General features: G+C 46.6%; 1 protein-coding gene across 1 annotated transcript in view; it reads right to left on the reverse strand.

Annotated features, from left to right (window-relative positions):
- Window positions 1–523: 523 nt before the first annotated feature.
- CLCN1 (chloride voltage-gated channel 1) overlaps window positions 524–22,577 on the reverse strand; it is an 81,062-nt gene continuing 59,008 nt past the window's right edge. The window contains exons 18-27 of the mRNA XM_084829690.1: window positions 20,462–20,572; window positions 20,145–20,358; window positions 18,893–19,026; window positions 15,279–15,478; window positions 14,596–14,701; window positions 9,417–9,502; window positions 8,166–8,204; window positions 6,871–6,975; window positions 4,736–4,822; window positions 524–2,896 (exon numbers count right to left, since the gene is read on the reverse strand). Of these exons, the coding sequence (XP_084685816.1) occupies window positions 2,495–2,896; window positions 4,736–4,822; window positions 6,871–6,975; window positions 8,166–8,204; window positions 9,417–9,502; window positions 14,596–14,701; window positions 15,279–15,478; window positions 18,893–19,026; window positions 20,145–20,358; window positions 20,462–20,572 (1,484 nt within the window). The 3' untranslated portion in view covers window positions 524–2,494. The remainder of the gene's footprint in view (window positions 2,897–4,735; window positions 4,823–6,870; window positions 6,976–8,165; window positions 8,205–9,416; window positions 9,503–14,595; window positions 14,702–15,278; window positions 15,479–18,892; window positions 19,027–20,144; window positions 20,359–20,461; window positions 20,573–22,577) is intronic.

Raw genomic sequence — 22,577 nt, forward strand, 5'->3', positions numbered from 1 at the left:
GTGCTGATTTAGCACATGCAGTTGCCAGAAGCTAGTCAAGAACTGATGTGATACCCTTAAGAGCAGAACTACGTAAGTGAAGGTGGCCAAGCAAAACAAAAACTCTGTCCAACATGGTTCTGATGAGGCTTCAGGAGTACCTTTTTCCACATACCTTGTGTAAAACTAAAGCATCAGCCATACCCAACACAAGCAGGATTGTCACCTTTCTCCTACTCACTGCCTGACAGAAATGCAGTAGATGAAATTTTCCCCCACCACTGGGATGCAGTGATGGGAAAAGCGCCATTTGTCAGATTTCTGACTGTCCTGCAGCTGTTGAAAGAGCAGGTGCCCAGACCCGCCCCAAAGGTGGCATTGCTGAGCCCAAGGAAACTTCCATAACCTGAGCGTACTCACAAAGGTTCTTTGCAATGTCCTCTACAAATATACGATCCTGCTTTTGTCCTGGTTATTTCTGCTTAGAATAGTTTCATTTTTATTTCTCTGTGAAGCTCAGTCCAAAAAGGGTTGGAGAATTTTGAAGACTGTAAGCACTGCATTTTATTTTCACACAGGCAAGGCCAAGGTAGCAGGGCAGGCTCTTTGCTCCTTCAAGTGGTATTTACCTGCATGAGCCAAAAAAGAAATATACACTCTCTTCTCCATTTGGCGGGCTGGATGTTGCTCAGGAGCAGCAGCTCAAATAACTGAGATATTTGTCCCAAGTGTGAGTCAAGACACGTGGGCTTGAATAGCAAGGGAGTGACAGCGCAGGATTGGGAGACACCAGTATGGCTTTACAGTTGTGAAGACTAAGTCAAGGGCAGGGACCCTGCTGTGTTTTGGATACTCCAGGGCAAGACTGGGCAACTTGTGGCCCACATTGGCTATCCTGGCTAGAGCTGGTGGTAGTTGTGGCCCTTCAAAGCATTTTGGCCTACAAGTTGCCCATGCCTGTGTTGGAGGGTGATAAGTTATTTCTAACATAACGTTAAGACCCTCATTGGAGGGGAGGGGAGCCATGGCTATTTAACTGGTATAAATCCTACATACATTTGTAAAATGATGTGCCCTTAGAAACAGCAGCTTCTCTTTGTTTCCCTGCGCCACCTGTCACCACACCTGTTTCTTCCCAGGATTTCTTATATTTAAGACAAGTGCTTTACAGAAATTTCCATTAAGTGATTATAAAGACAGTAAAACATTAACATTTAAGACCTTGGTGACATGTATACAGCCTTACTCAAACTTTTGCATCATCAGTGATCAGATAACTTCACAGACATACCCCTTCTGGTTCTATTTTGCTCACAGCTTTCAGATAAACAATCATCCTGATCCATCTAGAGGCACTATGTGTACCACAGAAGGCTTCTGGATGCAGCGCCTTAGCTGGGTGGGAAACTACATATGCAACTATGCACTGTGCATGGGGTTTCTCTGTCTGCTCCAGAGGGCGGGGGGACACCTGTTACCTGTTCATGGGGCTGGAATAACTCCCCTTATCACCAAGCAGCTAACCAGCAGGATTTTAGATTTTTAAAAGGGCTCTGCAAAAGCAGCCATGGCTGCTCTACGTTCATGGGGCAAGGGCACTGAGTCTTCACTCTGTTCAGTTTTCACTTCTCAGGAGTCCTGGCTATCTCCTAGATATATACAGATCAAATGATATAGATGAAACAAGTATACCTCATTTTTCTGCAATGGGTGGTGCATATATACTACCCGCAATACAGAATTCACCTTGCTTCTGATTTTTGTTACCCCAACAACACACCTTATTGGAAGCTTTCAGAATGAGTGAGATGTCTAGGTGGGAATGTAGGACAACAAAGGGTCTGGAAGGTGGCAGAAAGAACGTCTAGCTTAAGGCCAAACTGCAAGTTGAGAGGGGCTTGTGAGAGGCAATTTCACACCTGGAGCACAGAGGGAGGATTAGGCTGAAGGGAAGGGCACTGCAAAACTGAAGAACTATATATGAAGCAGTTGTTTTCTCATTCTGGACCTGTTCACAAACTGAGCTGAATTCTCTCTACAGCTGGAAAGAGCCTGGGTTAAGTCCTTCATTGCCCTCCTCTCCAGTTGAATGTTTCATCAAACAAGGTAAGGAAAATTGTGATGGCCATGACATGCTGATGGGGACAGGGGAAGGGCGGCGAAGGAGGAAGGAGTCAGCTTTATCTGAAGGAAAATTGCTGAACAGTCTGTCATGAACATCTCCCCACAGATGATGGGGGCCTATGAAATGCCCCCCCCACACACACACACAACATTATTGTCAAAGGAGGCAGGACCAGAGGATATAAGCCCAGGTTTCTCCAGCTCACTTGTCTCCCATATACCCCACCCACTCAGAATGGCAGAAGGAAAAGCCACTCAGCTTAGCCAAGGCCCCCCACCTTGGATAACCATCCCGTCGTGCCAGAGAGGGAGGCTACAGGCCTCTCCTGGGAGTGCACGTGTGGCAGGTGTAGCTTGGTGAAAGGATGAGAAGGGCCCTTCCTCCAAACAATTATAGGAGCACATCATCGTCGTCATCGTCCTCATCCAGGTCTGTGGAGTGCAGGTTGAGGTCACTGAGAATGTCGGAGATGTTCTCAGCAGCTGGGCCAGAAAGCTCCATTTCCTCCAGTTCCATGTCAGCAGCTGAGGTGGAGCGTAAGCGTATCCCTTTCCCTTCATTGGGGATGGGAGGTGGTTGTGGGAAAGGAGAACTAGGGGCCACTGAGCTCTCTGTCCTTGAGTCCACCATGGTTCCCCCAGATGTGGCATTGTTGTTCTGGGTGCGCCACATCTGTGCGGCCCATTTGGCCTGCTCCTTGTTGCTTGAGGTCTGGGTGGTGTCACGGAAGCTCGCAAGGGGAGGACGAAGGTGGACACCAGAGCGTGTGGAGCCCTCAATAGCTTTCTGGAGCTGAGAGTTTTAGAGACAGGAAATTAACAGAGGAGATAATCAGGTCCCCCCACCCCCAAGCTTCAGGAGAAGGTCCACCACAACATTCACTGTGCTCCTGCCCATGTAAATTTTGTCCTTTCTGAAGGGAAAAATGCCTAAATGAATCCATCTTGAGTCAAACCATCATGCAATATCCATGCAAAGCATGCAGACTTTCCATTTGTGGCATCTCTATGGAAATGCTCTTGAATCTTAGTCACTCCTACAAACAACAGTCCTGGGAGGAGCCTGCAATCTGTACTAAAGAATTCTCAACACCCTCACTAAGCTACAGCTCCTATGATTCTTGGGAGTGGGGGGTGGGGAGTTAAACTGGTATAAAAACCAATGCAAGTTTTAGGGATGTCGGAGAATTTTTCCACGAATCTCCGGGAGGCCGAATGCCAACGCATTCAGCCCCCTGAAATTGGTGGGCAAATTCTCCAACACCCCCTGCCCCCCCCGGGAGGGGACTTACCTCATGCAAATGTCCCTCGTGGCAGCGGGTCCCAGCGGCGGTTCGGTGGCGGCGGCCGGTCTTCCAACCGGCTGCCGCCACCGCCATTTCCAAGTAAAGTGTAAAAAAAAAAAAAAACACGTGATAGGCTATGTAAAGATTTACGTAGCCTATCACGGCTGACTTTGAAAAAAAAAAAAAAAGCGCGTACGCAAATGACGGTGCCCATGGGCGCCGCCATTTGCGTTCCTTATTTGGGCATGGGTAGTCTACGTAAAGATTTACATAGACTACAGCAAAAATAAGGGCAACGCAAATAGCATTGCCCTTATTTTCGCCGTAGTCTACATAAATCTTTACATAGACTACCCATGCCCAAATGAGGAACGCAAATGGTACGCGCTTTTGCGTACGCGCTTTTTTTTCCCAGTCAGCCGTGATAGGCTACGTAAAGATTTATGTAGCCTATCACGGCTAACTTTGAAAATCTAGCCGTGATAGGCTACGTAAATCTTTACGTAGCCTATCGCTTTTTTTTTTTACACTTTACTTTTTTCTTTCGCGGCCGGGGAGACGGGACACTCCCCCCCGGTCAGAATTTCGGCGGGGAGGGATGGGGCGCCTCCCCCCCAGCCAGAATTTCGGCCAGGAGGGGCGGGGCGCCTCCCCACCCACCAAGAATTTCGGGGGGAGAACCGGAGTGCCTCCCCCCCCCCCGAAAAAAGCTGCGGGACCAAGTAAGGGACTTTCGTCCATCCCTAGCAAGTTTGTAGTATAAATATGCCCCAGTCAATAATCTGCCCACTAATTTCTCTCATGAAAGGGCAGACCCAGTCATAGAGTCATAGAATAGTAGGGTTGGACAGGGCCTACAAGGCCATTGAGTCCAACCCCCTGCTCAGTGCAGGAATCCAAGTCAGAGCATCCCCGACAGATGGCTGCCTAGCCTCGTCTTGAACGCCAGTCCAGTCAGGCTTCATAATTGCTGGAAGCAGGAATAGACTAAAGATGTTTTTTTCAGAGTGTTGAAGGGTGTTGAAAGAGGGATTACTGCTTGTGATATAAAGACACATCCCACTTTCTGCTCTGTTGAACAGGGTTTGCAGGTTTCTGCACTGTTTCAAAATCCTGCAAGACCTATATGGCCAAGGGCAACAATGGGATAAAAGAAATGTGTGTGTACACAAAGTGCAGCACTATATCTCTCACACCTCTTTCAACTTTCTGGAAAGAAAGGGGTGGAAAACCTGCAATTTTTACTCCTCTAGGCGAGATTCAACTTGCCAAAATGCTCTTTCAGGCAAAGCATTGAATATCTGAGTCTAATAAAAGAAATGCAAAAGTGGCAAGACCTCACGTACCTCTTCCAGTGCAATCACGCCTCTCAGCTTCCCCATGCTGGTTACATAGGCGTGGCTGAGTCCCAGCAGTGAGAACAAGGTATGCGTCTATGGGTGGGAGGACAAGGTAGTTTCCACCAGTGAGAAAAGAGAACAGCATGATCATTGCAGACTCACGGAGAATCTGAATCAGGCTTGTGGTGGGTTTTGCTGCACTCAAGCCAAGAAGAGGAAACCTAGTGCAAAACCAAGGCATGAAATCTTCATGTCTTGGGCTTGAATAATTAGTTATAGGGATTCCACCTACCTCACGCAATGTAATGTTTTGCTGCTATTAAGAACCAATTGCAGCAAGTCAACTGCTATTAAGTAATGCAGCAATGCATCATAAATATGACTATTGAAAATGAATAATACCTTATTTTCTTTGAATAAATGTGACCAGCTCTGCATCACTTGTGACCCATCAGGCTAAACCCAGCCCATCACCATGTACAGGCCCGCTAGGTGCTTGACAACCTGCTAGGTGCAGGCAGCAAAAGCAGGAGGGTGGTGGGTTGTGTTCTACTTGGTGGGTCATATATATGGCTGTCATCTGATGAAATAAATCTTAGTTAATTGTATGAGTTTGAGTTGATTAATACTGGGCTCCTGTGTGCACTTATCCAGACTTAAGCCCCAATGAACTCCATGGGGCTTATTTCTGAGTACACGTTCAGGGGATTGCACTGTAAATCTTTGGGTTTTGATGCTGCCTGCATATGTCTTAGCAGGCATCATCTTAGAACAGGCTGCGGCATACCCTCTTTTGCGCCAGGGAGGTAGGGGTGATGGTTCTACCGTGCTGGAGTCCACCACCCACAGTGTTTGTATGTACTTATATTAAAATTTTTAAAACCTGCTACCTGATCACTGAAGGACACTTTTTAATTGATTTAAAGATTGTGAATTGGTTAATCAACTAAACATTGCCATCCTAGTCAGCAGCTGTGCTGAACCCTACATTTACTGATGTGTCATACTGTGATCTGCACCACCTTGAGTGATAGTGGGGCTGCACCACACTAAGGATAAGCTAGTCAGAATGACCTGCTCAACAACTCCTGCACCCGTCGCTCTGTAGACATAACAGCAGCTGCCAGGCATGGCTGGGCTGCCTCCTCCTATAGTTAACTCTCTGTACAGAAATTATGTCACTTAACCACATACATTTTTCTAAAGAAATGCTGGTTTGTTAGGAGACATGTGGTGCTAATAGGATAAATTTAGGGATGCTTCCTTGCGTGACACTAAGATTTGAAAATCAAGTCCTAATCAGAAACAAAATATCGAAATCAGTTGCTAATGATGGAACGTAGTCTCTCTTTATATTAAAATATATATATTCATGTACACCAGCGTGCACTTCATAAGGCTGGAGCTACAGCTTTCATAGCCACCTCATGTTTGAAATGCTAGCTGCTGTGTTTGCTCTGCAAAGCAGCATTTTGAGGGGCAATTGGCAGAGAAGTGATGGGTGGCAGGAAGATCCATGTTTGTCATAGCAGCAAGGTCTGGTGGGGAAAGGAGAGAAGAGAAGGAGACAGGAAGGAACTAGGGAAAAGCCTTGCAGAGGGCTTAGGGTTAGGGTTCACAACTTGTGAACACAGCCTACCAGGGATGCTTGGCAGCCCACCAAGGTTTCAACAAACCACCTGTTTCTGCTGCTTGCCTGAAACTGTAAAACTAGGGAGGGGAAGAATACTCAAGCACCTGGCAGGCCACAATACCAGCCATGTTCCACTTGGTGGATCGTAAGTTGTGCAGGCCCAGCTTATGGTCAGGGGATGTTGTATGCTCCAGAAGAAATGGAAAGGCAGGAGAATTGAGGTGGCAAGGAGGCAAGAGCACAAGGGTGTGTGTGTGTGTGTGTGTGTGTGTGTGTGTGAAAATCATAGGTCTTAGAAAAGGAGGGGCTGAGAGCTCAGTCTCTGGCTGTACGTCTCTTGCAAATGTGAAAAGGAAGCAAAGTAAATCCAGTCTCAGCAACTCCTGGCTTAGTGACTATGGTATACAATCTTGACCAAGAGACATAAAAAGAACACAGGACTGGAAAGCGAGAGCAGAAATAGGCTGGCAGAGGAGTGTGGGGGGAAATGGAAAGTGAGAGCACCCACCTTGTGCAAGGATGTCCTCTCCACCAGTTGAAAGGGGGAAGGATCTATGCGGCAGCTGTCGAAACACACCTCTTTCTCTAACTCCTCCTGCTCCCAAGCTTCTATCTGACACAGGAAAATAGGGGTTGATGTACATAGTTTGCACACACCCCAGACGCCAAATGCCACCTCTATCCCATGGATCATGTATGCTTTACCTTCCTTGGACCATTCCTAACAGGTTCCCACAACTCTTTAAGACTCATGTTCTAGCGCCCTGGGAGTGCTACAGCTTGGAGCCATTTCTAACAGGGGCCCTGCTTTACCCATTCACAATCTGTAGCCACGCTGTTTTAACCATTCACAATATCGCAGTAGTGCTCTTTTAACCTTTCACAATATCCAAATGGTGGGCGAGAGGGGAGAGGTGTGGGGTAAGCGATAGGGGCTTAATTCAGTGCTTCCATTAAACGTCCCTGAGCAGGGGAGCATGGACACGGGCAGGGAACAGGCCTCTCTCATTGGCTGAGCAGCACCTATAAAGTTGATGATGTTCAGTTCTACTTGCTGGACTCCGTCCACCCAAACCCAAAGTACGGTGGTCTCAAGTGCTATGTGACCTGTGAAAGCGGGGGTTTAGGTAGTGTATATTCCGCATTTCTTGCTTCCTGTGCCACTGACGGACTAAAGCGATTTCATGAAAATCCGGATATAACCACAGAACACTTCAGAAATCGTCACCATGTAGATTCCACGCCCCCCCTAGATTAGGTTCCACTTGCCCTCTTTCTTTCAGTGTGAGCATCACAATTCTACCCTTTCTCCCTTGCTGCCCCTTATGCTTCCTTCAAAACTCTTCTCAGAACATCTTTCTCTCATTTTAGATCCATCGTCACACCTCTTTTTCATGAAGACTTTGATTTAACCTCTTCAACTCCTATGAATCTAAGCCTACGTATATGTAGCTGAACAGAATGCCTATCCTTCCCCCTTGTCCCCTCACCTCCATCTTCCTCCCTCACACATTAAACTTTAGATTCCTTGGGGCAGAGAGCTGTGTTCTTGTTCATTGCTCTGCAAAGCATAAATTGACAGTAATATATATAATCAACAACATTATTTTCAGGAAAAAGAGGATAGTTTTCAATAGCAGTATCATTTCTTGTGGCACAGAAGGTATAAAAATAAATCTTGTGATTTGTTTTAAAAATAATCTCATGATTGTTCCATCAAATCTCATGACAAAGAATTGATTTGGAATGGCAACCTCGCCAGCAACCTCCACCCCTGTCTCCTGACTGTGCTTCCAAACGTACCTCCTCTGGTTTCATTGGGTCTTCAACCTCTGCTGACTCCTGAGGGAAACAGAAAATACTGAAGCTCAGGACAAAGAGATCAAGCCTTAAAGTCTACATCAGATTCTCAGGACAGAAGAAATACTGTCTCTTCCCTGAGAAGCCTCAGTTGTATCCAGGACCATGTGTATTGTGGGATCCTGCACAAGGGTAGTAGAAGCACATAATTTTGTATGGGGCACAGAATCAAGCTTTTTGAACATCTAAGTTTTCACTTAAAAAAAATTAAAAATCTGTCCCTTGTAGCTGCAAACAGAAGCCTGAAAATGTGTGGAGAATGTCTGGTGAATCTCGGTTGGGTTGGGGTTGGAGAGGGTTTTGATGCCCTGCATAGTTACTTAGCTCCAGGGATAGCCCAACCAAACAGGAAGTACAAAGGGCTGTCTGGGATGGCAGAATTCCAGGGGCTAATTCCAGACTAACTGGGAAATCTTTCCAAATAAGGAGCAAAATTCACTCTCCTGTCCCAGCACCTTGAGAAAACGAGGTTTTGTTCCTTTTCTCTGGCTCCATACAGGTAAGTGGAGCAAAAGAAGATGCAATGGAGAAAGCTCTCGGGGAGGAAACACAATTGCCTCCCCTCCCACTCCTTGCACACAACTAGTTAGGGAAGGCAAGATCAGAAATCAGTTCTTCTGCAGAACAGCTTGAGCTGGCTGTACCTCCCTAGCAAGGTAGGCAGAAATAACACAGACATGCAAATGCATTTGATTTCTATGGCTTTCAGACGTTAAGAATGTAAGAAGGGCTGGATCAGAGCTGGATCAGAGCACAGGCCTATCTGGTCCAGCATTCTGCTCCCACAGAGGCCAACCAGGCGCCTCCTGGCTTGCCTTCATGCAGGATTTGTGTTAGCTTGTCACAGAATGTTCACACACACACACACACACAAGTGCAAAGTCCACACAGCCCTAGTGATAACCCTGAGAGACCTGACACTCTAGCCACACCAAAAGCTACCATTTTTGCAACTGTCATGACAGATGGAATAAGACTTGTGGCCTACATACTTGTTGACATCTATTTCAAAAATGGATTTGTGCCCACACACCCTCCTGAACCACTCAGCTCTAGTGAGGACTCAGATATCTAATTTTGTTAGTCGCTCTTCCTTTTTCACCTCAATAAGTGCTACTGTCTTAGGCTGTAGTAGCGATCAGGCCTCTCCTTCCAAAATTAATCAGGCACAAGAGAGTCCTCTTGGCTTCTCACCTGCTCAGCAGTCTCTGGCCGAGGCAGAGGATGATAAAGGCATAGGAGTTGCTGCATCAGTCTCCTCAAGCGCCAGAATCTCCGGCCTGTGGGAAGGGAGATACAAGAAAGAAGAGCAAAGAATGTACTGGGTGATTGGATTGCTAAGCAGCAAAATTTTCCCCTTCTGCAATCCAGATCAGATAAATAGGTTTTGCAGCTACTGAATGCTAACCAGAGAGAACTCACTTAATCCTCTTTTGATTTTTGAGGGAGCAAAAACCACACAGGCCGCAGCAGACAATACTGGCAGATGTTCCCTACAGTAGGACAATATAAAGGCTTGTTCACACAGGTGTGAACATCGCCCGATTTTTCAGTGGATTGCTCAGCCCTTGCTGGCTCACAACTGAACGTATTAATTATCCTAATTGGAAAATGTTGTGTTTCAGTTGATGCAAGGCCATATAAAGTTTCTGTTTGTGATGCTTGATCTATGATGGCACACTCACACATGCAAGTTATCACCTGATACCGCAGGCCTCAAGTGATAAATATGCATGTGTGAACCAACACTGAGCAATGAGTGGGGTGGGGACTGGGACTAAGTTTGAGAGGAAGAGTGAAAAGGCAGAGACAGAGATATACAAAGAGTGATGATGGGGTCAGATTCCAGGGTGGAGACTCCATAACACCTCAGCTGAGAAAGTGGGTGGCAGGCAATGTGACAGTTGAGCGGCTGGGGTTGAGGAATGGTGGAAATCATGCAGTAGCCTGAACAGAAAACTTGGCAGCAGAGATGACCGAGCAATGAATCAGGAAGTCAGTGGTTCAAATTTCACTTCTTCCATGAACTTGCCAGGTGGCTTTAGGCAAGCCACTCTCTCTTACCTTTAGGTAAGCCACTGTCTCTTACTCTTAGGTAAGCCACTCTCTGAAATGTGGGGATAACAGTGATCCTCTTTACAGAGTTCTAAGGATTACATCAGAAATAAAGCATATGAACCAATCTGAACATTTGAGAGTGCTATATACATGCTAAGTCTTATTAGAGGCAGGGCGCTTAAGATAAATAATTAAAGGTTGTATAAGAAGCAGAAGAGTGTTGAGCAGATTGAATACATGATATTCTCAACTTGGGATACTCCTGACAAAAGACTCCCTCGTGCTACAAAGCTTTTCCACTATAAGCTACAAGAAGAATTGACCATCCAGACTTCAAGGGGGCCTAGCACATGTGTGTGTGTGTGTGTGTGTGTGTGTGTGTATTTCACTATGTTCTGTCCACAGCCAAGAGGCAAGTGTTGTCCTTTATCCTTTTCAGACCCCTCATGGTTGCCACACACACCACTCTCCCAACTTTCTGAACTGGATGCATCTCGGCATCATTTTATCACCCTGTTTTGTGTGTTTGCGTGTGTGTGTGTGTGTTTGAAGCAGCACAACTTAAGTTGTTTTTAAAATGAGTGGCTGCAGCACAGGGCAAGAGGATTGCAGCTAAACTTACATCTGAGTGAACATGGTTAGAGATTGGGCTGCAAGTCCCATCAATTTCACCAGAGAATGCCTGACCTCTAGTCTAGTCAATTTCACAATGGGACCTAATTGAACAACTTGATCTAGTCAGTTTCACAACTAGGTTAGAAAAGTTGCCAGCTTTATGTTCCTTGCTCAATAATTGTGCTATTCCAGCATAGCACAATTGCAGGGTTGGATCCAGCCGGATCAGCTATGCTGGTAGAAATGGACTTCCCTGCTCCCTTCTTCCCACAGCAGCCCTTCCAGCCCCTGAAAATGCTACACAGAGAGTTAGGGGAACCTGCTGAATGAGGTGAGATGTGGTGTGGAAGAAAGGTGGGAACCCAAAAATTGGGCAGAGGGGCCTTCTGCAAGCCAAAGGCAGATCCTGGATCCAACCAGTGGAAATTAAACAAAGATGTTAAAAATAGTGCCTGCAGCACAAAGCTTGAGAATTGCAGCTAAACTTATTTCTGAATAAACATGATTAGAGATCATGCTGTAAATCCCATCAATTCCACTTTATAATGCTAATCTCCAATCTAGTTGGATCTAGTCAGTTTCACTACCTGGCTTGAAACCTGTGGGCTTGATTTTCCCTGCTTGGTAGTTGCACTAAAAATGGTTACAGATTGGATTTGCGGTACAGATGGTTCTGGAACCATAAATGCACAACAAGCAATAGAGAAAGCAGGAGTATCCCCAACACATCATCCACCTTCCCCAAGAACAACTCCTCCCATTGTGCCTGAATCATGCATCTTCCTATTCAGATCTGCAAAGAGATTGTGCTTTTCTTTCCCTCCTCAACTGGTTTTCTGTGGCAAGAAATGAGGACCAGTGGGAAAACACAAGATTACAATACCATCTGGACCCACAGTGTGAAGGAGGCATGGCAATTTCACGTTAGAAGCCTCATCTAGAAGCTCCCTTGAGGAATGTACCATATGAATGGCCTTGCTAGATCAGACTAAGACTGTAGTCCTATGTGTATATAGTTGGGAGTAGGCCCCACTGAACTAAGTGGGATGCAGTTCCTAGTAAACATATGTAGGACTGTGCTGTAAGGGTAAACCTGGTTTGGTGCTGATAGATAGGTCATCCAGGAATTTGTCTAATCCTTTCTTCCTTCCTTTAAACCATCTAAGCTACTGCCCATCACAACTTGTGGCAGTAAATTCCGTAAGTTCAACATACACCTTTTTTAAAGGATCAGACAAATTTAAAGATGACAGCTCTGGCTGGCCATGGTTGGAAATGCAGTGTGGGACTAGATGGATCTTTGGCCTGACCCAGCAAGCAGTTCTTATGTTCTAAATGTTCCTCCCATTTTGGAGAGTTTGAGTACCAGATGCTTCAGAGCAGGGGTTGGAACTTTACTCTGCTTCCATTGCATTTCTCAATGTGGCAGTGAGCTGGCATCCTCATGGCCATTTCACACATTACACAGAGACAATGCATGGTATTTCAGTGGGTAGACTCAAGAGGGAGCTGGAGCCAGTCCCAGCTCCCTGACAAGCATACCTGTGGCTCTCTTCACACCTGAGTTTTTTAGCAGGATTGTTCTTCTTTAATCACAGGAGGTTTTCACAGGAGCTTTAGATGACACAGCTGCTCTCCTGCTGCTATCTCACAACTTCCACTCCCTCTTTCCCTGTTATCTGAGAATGGGGAAAACCTGGCGTTTTCTGTGCTTGCGACTGAAATCACCATTTCCTCCCTGTTGTGTATTTCCCCTTTAGCGCTTTGTCCCGCTTTGTGTGGGCGTGTGCTAGGGGGTGTTGCTGGGCAGTGTTGAATAACATTGTCAGGACAACAAATTGGTGGGAAGCCGGGGAGGTCACTGACTGGGCTTCCAGTGACCCTTTCTGCCTCTCTCCCATTCCACTACAGGCTCCAGAAGTGCTTACTTCTGAGTAAATTCACTGGCTGTAAGGCTTTCCTTTTCCAGGAGTAAGTGCCATTGAAATCTGTGTGGCTTGCTTCTGAGTAGGCATGCATAGGAGTGCATCCCCTTCAGTGCATTTACTTGAAACATCCCCCTCCCATTGACTTCACTGACTGCTCCTTCTCCCTTGTGCTCACCAGATTGATGGGCTTTTTTCCTCCCAGGGTGGGTGGGGGAGTCTCCCTTCTCAGCCACGCAGGAGAAAGGCTTGACAGTTAGGATTTCAATGGGTATTAAAAGTGCCTTTTCTCCTCCCCTGAATAAATTCATCATGCAGAGCTTGGAATGGTCATTTTTAATCGTTTCCTTTTTGGGTGTGGAGATAAGGCAGGAATGCTGAGGTGGTTTTCCATAGTACTCCCTCCCACCTAGCCAGCCACTATCTCTTCTCCTAGCCCACCTTGCAGGGTCGTTGGGAAGCCAGAATAAGGGGGAACAGCAACAACAGCGCAGTGTGGGGGAGAAGCAAGCTGGGTCTAATGAAGAAGGTGTCCCCCATGAAGTGATCACCAGGGGCGGGGGCTGCTGGAGGGGGGCTGCTAGGGATGGCTTGGTGCACTTACTGTATACAAATCCATTTGTGGCTTTCTTACTTCTGTAGTTGGGAAACCGGAAATCGGCATACCCTTCAAACTCAGTAGTGCAAGCAATACACTGCATTTAATTCCATCACACACTGACATATTTAGCAGAGAAGGACTAGCAGCGCCAGCACCCTCGTGGTAAGCCACGGAGAAGACTCTCACTCCCTCGGAGGAAGGAGGGGACCAGCTCCCATAGCCCCCTATACAGGCCACCAGAAGTGCTTCCCTCCTGCTGTGGAGGAGTGGAGGGATGGGGTGGAGCCATCAATCATGTTACAGGAACCAATGATCAGGGGAGGGAAGGGGGGTATGGAGCCAGCAGCCCCCTCCTGTCCTGATTGTTCCGTGCAGCTCAGTCCAGCCATGAAAAGATATAATGCAGAGGGGCGCGCTATGAGAGATGCTTGTTTACACGGCCAGCGTAAATCCCGGAAAGGATCAGGAATCAAAAGGACCAGTTTCTAGTGGAATACAATGCCAGGTGTGAAGAGAGCTCGTGTGATACTCATGTTTGTCACATTCACGCTTTACTTTTTTGGTGTACATTTGAAATGTCTTGAGGGTGCACCTAAAAGTGTAATATGTGAAGTAGCCCTCAAGTGACTAGATCTGCCACCACCCCTTTTCCAGTCCTTTGATTCTTGGCAGCCATGGCCAAAGCACATTTTGAGGTCCTGACATTCAGACCTTGGAGGGCTGGAACAATCACTCAGTACCAACTTCAGCCACTACATGAAGATAACATGAAGGACATTTAACCTAAAACTGGCCTGGGAAAACGTGGGTAGAGTAAAATATAGGATCTTACTGGATGAAGATAGGTACTGAGGGTTAAGCCTGCCCGGATGCCACAATGTCTCGCCTAACCCCTTCCTCTCAGAGAATTGCACTGACAGTGCTCAGTGGCAGCAAAAATGCACTCTGCACATACACAGGGACGCTGCCCCCTTTGTCATTACTCCACATGTTAATGCTCCCCTCAAAGTGAGCCTAGGCACACTGACAATAGGATTCTTGGCCCACTCTCCAGCAACACACATGCGGTCTCTATCCCTCTGCCACTTCCCATGGCACAGATGGGCAAGGGCAGTGAAGTGTCCAAGTGCTGGCTGGGATGTCCCGCCCCAAGTCACCAGGTAAGTCACTGTACTTGGAGCTTCATGAGATGTTGGTGTCTCGGACAATGGCTTGCGAGGAGTCACTAGGCCATTTGGTTCTTCTGGGTAACTGGAGGCTAAAGTAGGCTGCTGTGGAAGCTGCAGAAGAAGGGGAAACAAAACAAGGATCGATATTTCCTTTAAATAAATAATTGATGTTGTACCTATTTTCCCAAACATGCTTCACTTGGGGAGGGGCTGTGGCTCAGTGGCAGAGCCCCTCCCTGCTTGGCATTCAGAAGCTCCCAGGTTCAATCCCTGGCATCTCCAGGTAGGGCTGGAAGAACTCCTACCTGGAACCCTGGAGAGCTGATGCCAGTCAGTACCGACAATACTGGGCTAGATGGACCAAGAGTCTGACTCGGTATAAGGCAGCTCCCTGTGTTCCTATGTACATTATTTCAGCAATCTTTTAATGAACCTCACAAGATAAGCAGTCATTATCCTCACACTGCAGCTGAGAGGGGCTTAGGCTGAGTGAGTAGGTTCCCTAAGGCAACGTAGCGAGTTTGCATCTGCGGTGAGATTTGAAGGAGACTTCCAGGTTCACATCTCATTTTCTTAACCATTATGCTACACAAGCTCTCCTTTCTCTTTTCCACCACTTTTTAAACTTTTCTTACACTCTCCACCTCTACCCAGCTGGGGCTCTATTCATCTCCATCCCCTTCCCTACCTCGGTTTTTTCTTCTTCATCCTCATCCTCATCCACAAAAGCAAATGATTCGTGCTTCCACCTGTGCTCATCATATGGTGACTCAGCCAACTTTTGCTGTATCTCCCTGGCAAGGCGCAGACGTCTCTCAGGGCTGAGGTGCCTGAGCAGAAGGGCCTCAAGCTCTGGTCGTTCTACTGAGCCCATGAGGATCATGGACTCTACAGAAAGAGAAGAAACAATAAGAACAGGTAAGGCCAGGCAGCTTTTCTAACACACGTGCTGTCTGGCAGCTCGTTGTCCAATATGCAGGGATCACAGGCCTGAGTGTGGTCTGAGGGTCCACCTCCAAAGATGACCCTCAAGCTCATAAGAGGAAGGGAAGGCAAAGTATTTCGGCAACAGGTCCTGGGTCCTGACTTGTATTTTGCCTAAGAAGACCAAGAACCAGGTTCCAGGTGCCCAGCAGACAAGGTGCCTCTGAAGGCTCCCACACAATCACCCCCTAGCTCACCAGAATGTGGTTGTCAACAGGTCATCTCTATGAAGGTGCAAAGCAGAAAAGGCTGGCCTTCCCCATACGTTGCAGAGCAGTGGTTTGCCACCTGTGTTCAGAGGAACTAGGAAGGCTCTTGAAAGCTTGTCTGGGGCTCTTCAATGGAAAGATCGAGATAAGTGGACGAGCTTCCCTGCTTTTATTGATCTTCCCTTGTAATGTAGAGACTCAGGGAAGTGTTCGGTGCATTCTAGGCCTCCAGGGCACTGTTTCCATTCATGTGGAGTGAAAGCAAGGCCTAACAGGCCTGGCCACTACCCTACAAAAGAACTAAGCGCATCACCTAGAATATGCCCCAGAACCCTCGGCAACCGTTTGGCGTTTCATAAGAGACAAGTCGATGTGGGAAGTGTTCTCTGAAGGTAGAAACTAAAAACCCTCACAGCACTGAAGTCTTGCCAGAATCAAGGCCTTTCCCCAGCTATGATTGAGTTGAATAGGAAAAACTGATCCTAAGGATATTTCAGCCTTTGGTCTGAAACTAGTACAGGTCATTTTTCATGTAAGGACAGCAGTTAGGCCCCGGTCTTCTTAGCCAGGGCTTCTTGCAGCCGGAAAATCTGTTTCTTGGCTCTGAACCTCATTTGAAAACTCAAGCCATGACACAGCATGGCCAGCCCCTCCAGAAACACATCGGAGTCTTTCTCCTGTGCTGCCGCCTCCTCCTCTTCTGGCTCTTCAAACACAATATGAGGTTTCCACACAGAGCAACAGCAGTTGCTGAGCACACTCAGTATCTGACACCAGCCTGCTGTTGCCTCCTTCCCTCCCACACAAAACAAGGGACACTAATGCCAAGTGGATGATGGCCAAACCCTGCTGCCCAGGCCTTCTGTTGCTGTTCGCCCTTCCAGGTTCTCTGAGCAGTTTCTTCAATACCCCCTGCCATCAGCCTTACTCACAGAATTGCACAACTTACCCAAAGTGCCAAAGGTAATAAGACACGTGACGCACAAGTACCCTACACAGGCATTCTCTCTTAGATTTTGAGTAGACCTGGGCCCAATTTTTATGGTGTCTATTGTTGCATTGGAATTTGCCCTTTCAACAAGACTAGGAATGTTGTGTGAAAAATCAATTATTTTCAAAGCTGTTTCATTCAGGATATGCAGAGTCCAGAAACTAGCTTTTCTCTGGGCTCTTGACCCTTGGGTGTAGCTTGGAGACTGGATAACTCTCTCAGGCCATTTCACTGGAACCCCAGTATGAACAGAACATTAACATGGTGTATTGGCCCCAGGAGCGTAGCCGAGTCATTAGTAGTGTTAGAGGGGCCTAGAGACCCATAATGCTTACTTAAGTTCATTATTGGCGCAATTCCCATGCTAGTAAGCCTCTGAGCATGTGCAGATGAGCCAAAGGCCGATAACAGCCCTCTCAGCGCATCCCTTACTAATGAGTAGAAAGCCGTATCGAGCGCTCTGCCTGGGGAGCGAGGTCCGTTCACAGGGGGCTGTGCTTGAGACCCAAACACTCCTCACCTACGCTGGGAATGGACACTGGGGGCGCGTGCTGGTGTCGTGCTGCCTCAGTGCTGACATGTATGGCATAAAACCCATTGGACCAGTGGCTCGGGGTTCAGAGAAGCAGTCTGATCCAACCATTGGGTGTGCCTGTGTGCTGCAAGTTACCCAATAAAGTCTCCTTGTAAGTTCAATGCCCACTGCAGAGGCGATAGACATGGGGACAACAAAACCCACCCCAGCAATGAGAAAGAGACACGGTTTGGTTTTTTTTGACAGAAATTGAAATTGAAACTGAAATTGTATGGATAGTTCAGGCTTAGCCCTAATTTTTTTTTAGCTTTCCTCCACCCTGCTCTGCACAATATGTGATCATGCCACACAACTGTGATTAGAAAATCAAGTTAGGGTTAGCTGAATATTATGTCTTCAACGTTTGTTCTTTTAAAAACATGAGCTACCTTTGAATTCATCACTGATTATTTTAGGTGTGAAACAGGAGTGCTTTTTGGGGAAAGGTCTGTCTAATAGGAAGTGGGGCCCATTAAAACAGAATTTGGAGCTCATCCACTGAAATTCATAATTTATTTTAACATTGGGACTATGCAGAACTGTTCCCTTGTCCTCCCCAACACTGCTGCAAGACCTCCCTGCTAATGCCAGCCCCCCTTTCCCATATTTCCTGTGGCAAAAGAGGGTATTAGCAGGGAAGGTTCACAGCAACTGTTGGGGCTCAAGCATATTTGATCTCAGTGTATGGGGCTTAATGCATCTGATCTCAATTTTTTTTAAATCCTAAAATAAACATTTTAATGCACATTATGATACATCTTTTGAGCATAAGTCAGAGAAGTGTGAGATCTCAAGGATAACTGTGTTCCAATCCCCACAGGAGGTGAGTTCAGGAGGTGAGGATCAAGTCAGTTCATGAGCTTTTCTACATCAGGCTGTTAATCCGCTGTATCTACTTTCAATTTCACCATAGAATTGAGATCCAAACATTGCACAAGAACATTTCCTTTCCTGCTTTTCTTTTACATAACCTCTAGGTGACACTGTGGTACAGCAGGATAGCGCAAATACACAAGTGAAAAAAGCAGTTTCTTTCACTTTCACAATTAAATGCCACATTTTCCCTGCTCTAAGAAACCCATTGAAAGTGCTTTTTGGACACAGAAGTGAAACTGAAGGGTCACAAAGTCGTCTAAAGAACCCTGTAAACAACCTTGAGTAGGGAATGACAAGCGAACAATAAATGCCTCATGTAGAAAAGCCCCACAGTATTCACAAAGAACAAATTCCTCAAGCATTCTTACTCGTTAACTATGTACATACATTTGTCACACCACAGCCATTATCTTCCTGTTTAAATGGTGTTCCCCTTCATGCAAAGTTAAATCAAACAAAAACTGGCTGATGGGGAGGAGGTGGTGTGGTAAGCAGTTGGGGAAATGCAGTGTTGTGCTACTGGAAAGGGGAGAGAAATAAAAGGAGCAGTGGGGGGGGGGCAAAGTGAATCCCAGTGGGCCACCACCTGAAACACTCTGTGTGAGGCTGCATTAACACACCCAAACTACTCCGAACAGGAATGGGTCTGGTTCCCCCACACAGCTCACCTGGTGAATCCACCAGAGGGAAGGTCTTCACAGCAGTGTTCTGGAGTACCTCCTGCAGATCCCGGTATTTGCAAGTAGAGGAGATGAATTTTACATCACACACCATAATATCCTCAACAAAGATATTGTATTTGCTTGAGTGGGCGAAAGTTAAAAACAAACAGAAAGTAGGTGGGAGTTCATCCGTTCATTTGCTCACCACAATTTATACTGTAGCTACTGCTCCCTCAGGGTGGCTGGCACATCCAAAGTTCCAATAAAGGCCAATAAAAACAATTACAACTGAAGAATACTTTTAGTATAAGGAGATAAATCATAGTAAAATCCATAGCAGTAGCAATTCTACTTAACTCCAAGCACCTGCCAAAATTAAATGGGCTTCCTGAAAAATAATGTTAAGCAGGCCAGGCAAGACAGTCAAGGGTGGGCACTCCATAAGGATGCCACTGGCCCTTGAGGGCAGTTGGAGGAGGACCCAGTCAGAGGACTGAGCCACCCAGAAGAAGACATATAGGAGGACACAGGACATTTTGGGCTTAGAAATTCAGGACCAGCACTTTAAATTGTACCCCAAAACTAACTGGGAGCTCCAGCAACTCTTAACGCCCAGATGTAATATGCTCCCTATGGATCTCCCCCACCAAGAAGCAGGCTGACATATTCTGACCCAACTGATATTTTCGGACAATTCTCAAATCAACCCCAAATAGAGCATGTTCCATTAGCTTGGAAGTTACTAAGTCATGTATGATAACGGCCAGGTCAGCCTCTATGAGTGACCACAACTGATGCATCAGCTGAAGTCAACAGAAAGCACTGCAGTCTATAGTCAATACTGGACCTCCAGAAGCACTCCCAGGCTAATCAGCTGCTCCTTCAGAGGGAGTGCCATGGCATCCAAAGCAGGGAAGCCACCAGCTCCCAGGTCAACCGGACTGGCCACCATTAACATCTCCATCTTGTCTGGACTGACTTTCCTTATTTTCATATGCAAGGTAACTGTGCTGACATCAAAACATTTGGCCTAGCCTCACTAGCTACACATCCAAAATACACTTTGGCCACTACCTTTGAGCCACTTGTTTGATTACTTGCTAAAATAAAGCTTGAGGATTATGTCCAAGCCAATTTCCCTTCTCCTCATGCTTGGTTTCTGCTTAGTTTCTTTCGGGGTTGGACTGATCCTCACCCCCTTTCAATCAATCCACCATCTATTATTCTGTTCCCTCCCTCCCCGTTAATAGCCCTCTACCTTATTTGATTCCAGCCCAAATCTGGCAGATAAGGCAATTTCTTCACTTGGATGATGCTGTCATAAAGGCTTGGCTGCAAACTCTGGGCCACCATGTTGGCAAGGATGACGGCCACCATCATGGGCAGGATGTGGGCGATCTGACCTGTCAGCTCAAAGCAAATCACTGCCGTGGACACCGTGTGACTCACTGCACCTGTCAGAGCTGCAGCTCCTTCCCGAATTACAGGAAATGGAGAAAGAGCAAGAAAGTTAGCATCATATGGACCATAGCTGGAGTTGAGATTCCAGCTAAAGGAAAAGGGATGTGGGCTTACCAATCACTGCATAACCTCCAGGTAATATTTTGTAAACAATGCCATCAAAAAGAATCCCATCAGGGAAAAGCCAGGCCATGATTTCACCAACCAGGCGTCCAAAGGCAGCCCCTAAAAGCCATTGTGAAATCAGCTGTTAATGCCCACATGCCCAGTAAAGGTAGTTCCCTTATCAGCTGTTCTGCATTGGATATGCTAGCAAAGTACAAAGAAATAGTCTGCCTCAGAATTGCTACTGGGCAGCAAAATCAATACTCATGGGTTAGCAGTAATGTAATAGAGGCCAACAAGATGCCACACAGGAGCTGCGTTTTGACGTCACTTTAAGCCATAGTGGCTTAATAAACTACTCACAGTAGCTTATTTTTGAAATAGTCCACAATGCCCTGCCATATCAGCAGGCTAATAAGCTACTATGAGTAGCTTATTAAGCTACTGTGCATAATCTGAGTCATCCCCCGACCCCCTGTCCCACGGCAGTCCTCCCACCCAAGCAGTGCCATTGTTTCACCCATTGACAACATCACAGCAGTCTGTTTTAACCTTCCACAATATCCCAATAAGTGGAGAGAGGTGTGGGGTGAAGTACAGAGGCTTAATTCAGCACTTCCAGCATCACCCTGACAAGGCTATAACATCTTGAGGTTTGCAGGATCGGGACCAAACATCATACACAGCCTCTCCTAGTCGGGAGACACCTAACACACCATCAAAACCCTGTGCAATTACCACACAAGAGGGAATATCCCGGGTGCAACAAAAAGGGCCTCAATTGTGCATTTCCCCCAATAGCCATTGCTGGCATAGAAGCATTTATTGTCCAAAATCAACAGCAATAAAGTGGAGTTGCGCATTTCACACGCACACACCCCACATTGCTGGCAGAGCCACTTCTGTTTGCTAAAGCGCTTTAGTGCTAAAGTGAAATTGCACAGAAGCGAAATTGCACAAAAGAGAAATTGTGCACTCCCCCCCCCCCATTTTGCTTCTTCATGGAAAAGTGTGTATAACAGGAAAAAGGGGGTGGGAGATATAACTTCCTGACAGTTTGCTGGACTGGGGTGAAATTGCACAGGAGGGGTGCCCTCACAGGGAGCCTCCAGATGCTGTAGTCAATTATTGCAGAACTGTGTTTCTTCATGGAAAAGGGAGCATTTCTTTTCCTACTCCCCTCTTTTCCCCTATTTCTCAAGTTGTGCAGTTTCAAAGTAGTGATCAGGGAAGCCTGTCATTGTGTAACTTCACCGTAATGGGGCAGTGCGATCGGATGAGGCTGTCATTGTACTCAGGAAAAGCTGTCATTTTATAACTGTAGTGCGGTATCAGGGAAGACTGTGCTTGTTTGGCTGTGGTTGTCCCTCAACTGGTTGTCAGACCGTGGAAAAAGAGCTCTGCAGGCTGGAGCAGAGCAGCCACAATGGTTCTGACTGCTTTTGCCAGATGACTCTGTAGGCAATCGGAATAAGTCACACTGAGCGCCAGACGACATGATAACACATGGTGGGTTAAATAACCCTCCCTGAAGACCGTGGGTTATAAGAGTGGCTTAGTTTGGCCAAATAAACCACCATAAATTTAAAAATTCCCAACAGACAGCACGATAACCCATGATGGCTTATTTAACCCATCATGGGTGATTGTGTGTCGTCCAAACGCAGTCAGTGTTTGAGCAACTAGCCTACGTCGTTCTTTTTAGGAAAATTCCAGAGGAAGAACAGTGGGCTTACTGCTACTCCTGAGAGCTTGCCCTCAGCTCAAGAGGCCTGTACTTCAGCTTGAAGGAAGTGTCAGTTTTTCAGTTCTGGCTTCCTGTCCTGACCACACGTGCTTTAACTAGTTAAAGGAAGTTCATCTTGGAGCCATTTGAACCGGAGTGACACTAACCATTATTTGTGAGTTTGTACAAAGTAGATACAGTGTGGGGAAGGAGCAGGGGATGAGAAGCTGGCTACTAGCTTCAGTGTAAATGGATTCCCTAACAGGCACCTGAGGGGAGGGAAATCAAGGTCCTAGACACTGCACAGAAGCACCATTCAACTTTGATTTGCATCTCTGTCAGCTCTTCCCTCTGTCACAGTCTCTGCCTGTGAAAATCCCTCCCTGAGAAGCCCCAGGA

This window comes from Heloderma suspectum, chromosome 2 (assembly GCF_057233095.1).
Source record: "Heloderma suspectum isolate Gila_16-S chromosome 2, 16-S_ref, whole genome shotgun sequence".
NCBI classification, from domain to species: domain Eukaryota; kingdom Metazoa; phylum Chordata; class Lepidosauria; order Squamata; family Helodermatidae; genus Heloderma; species Heloderma suspectum.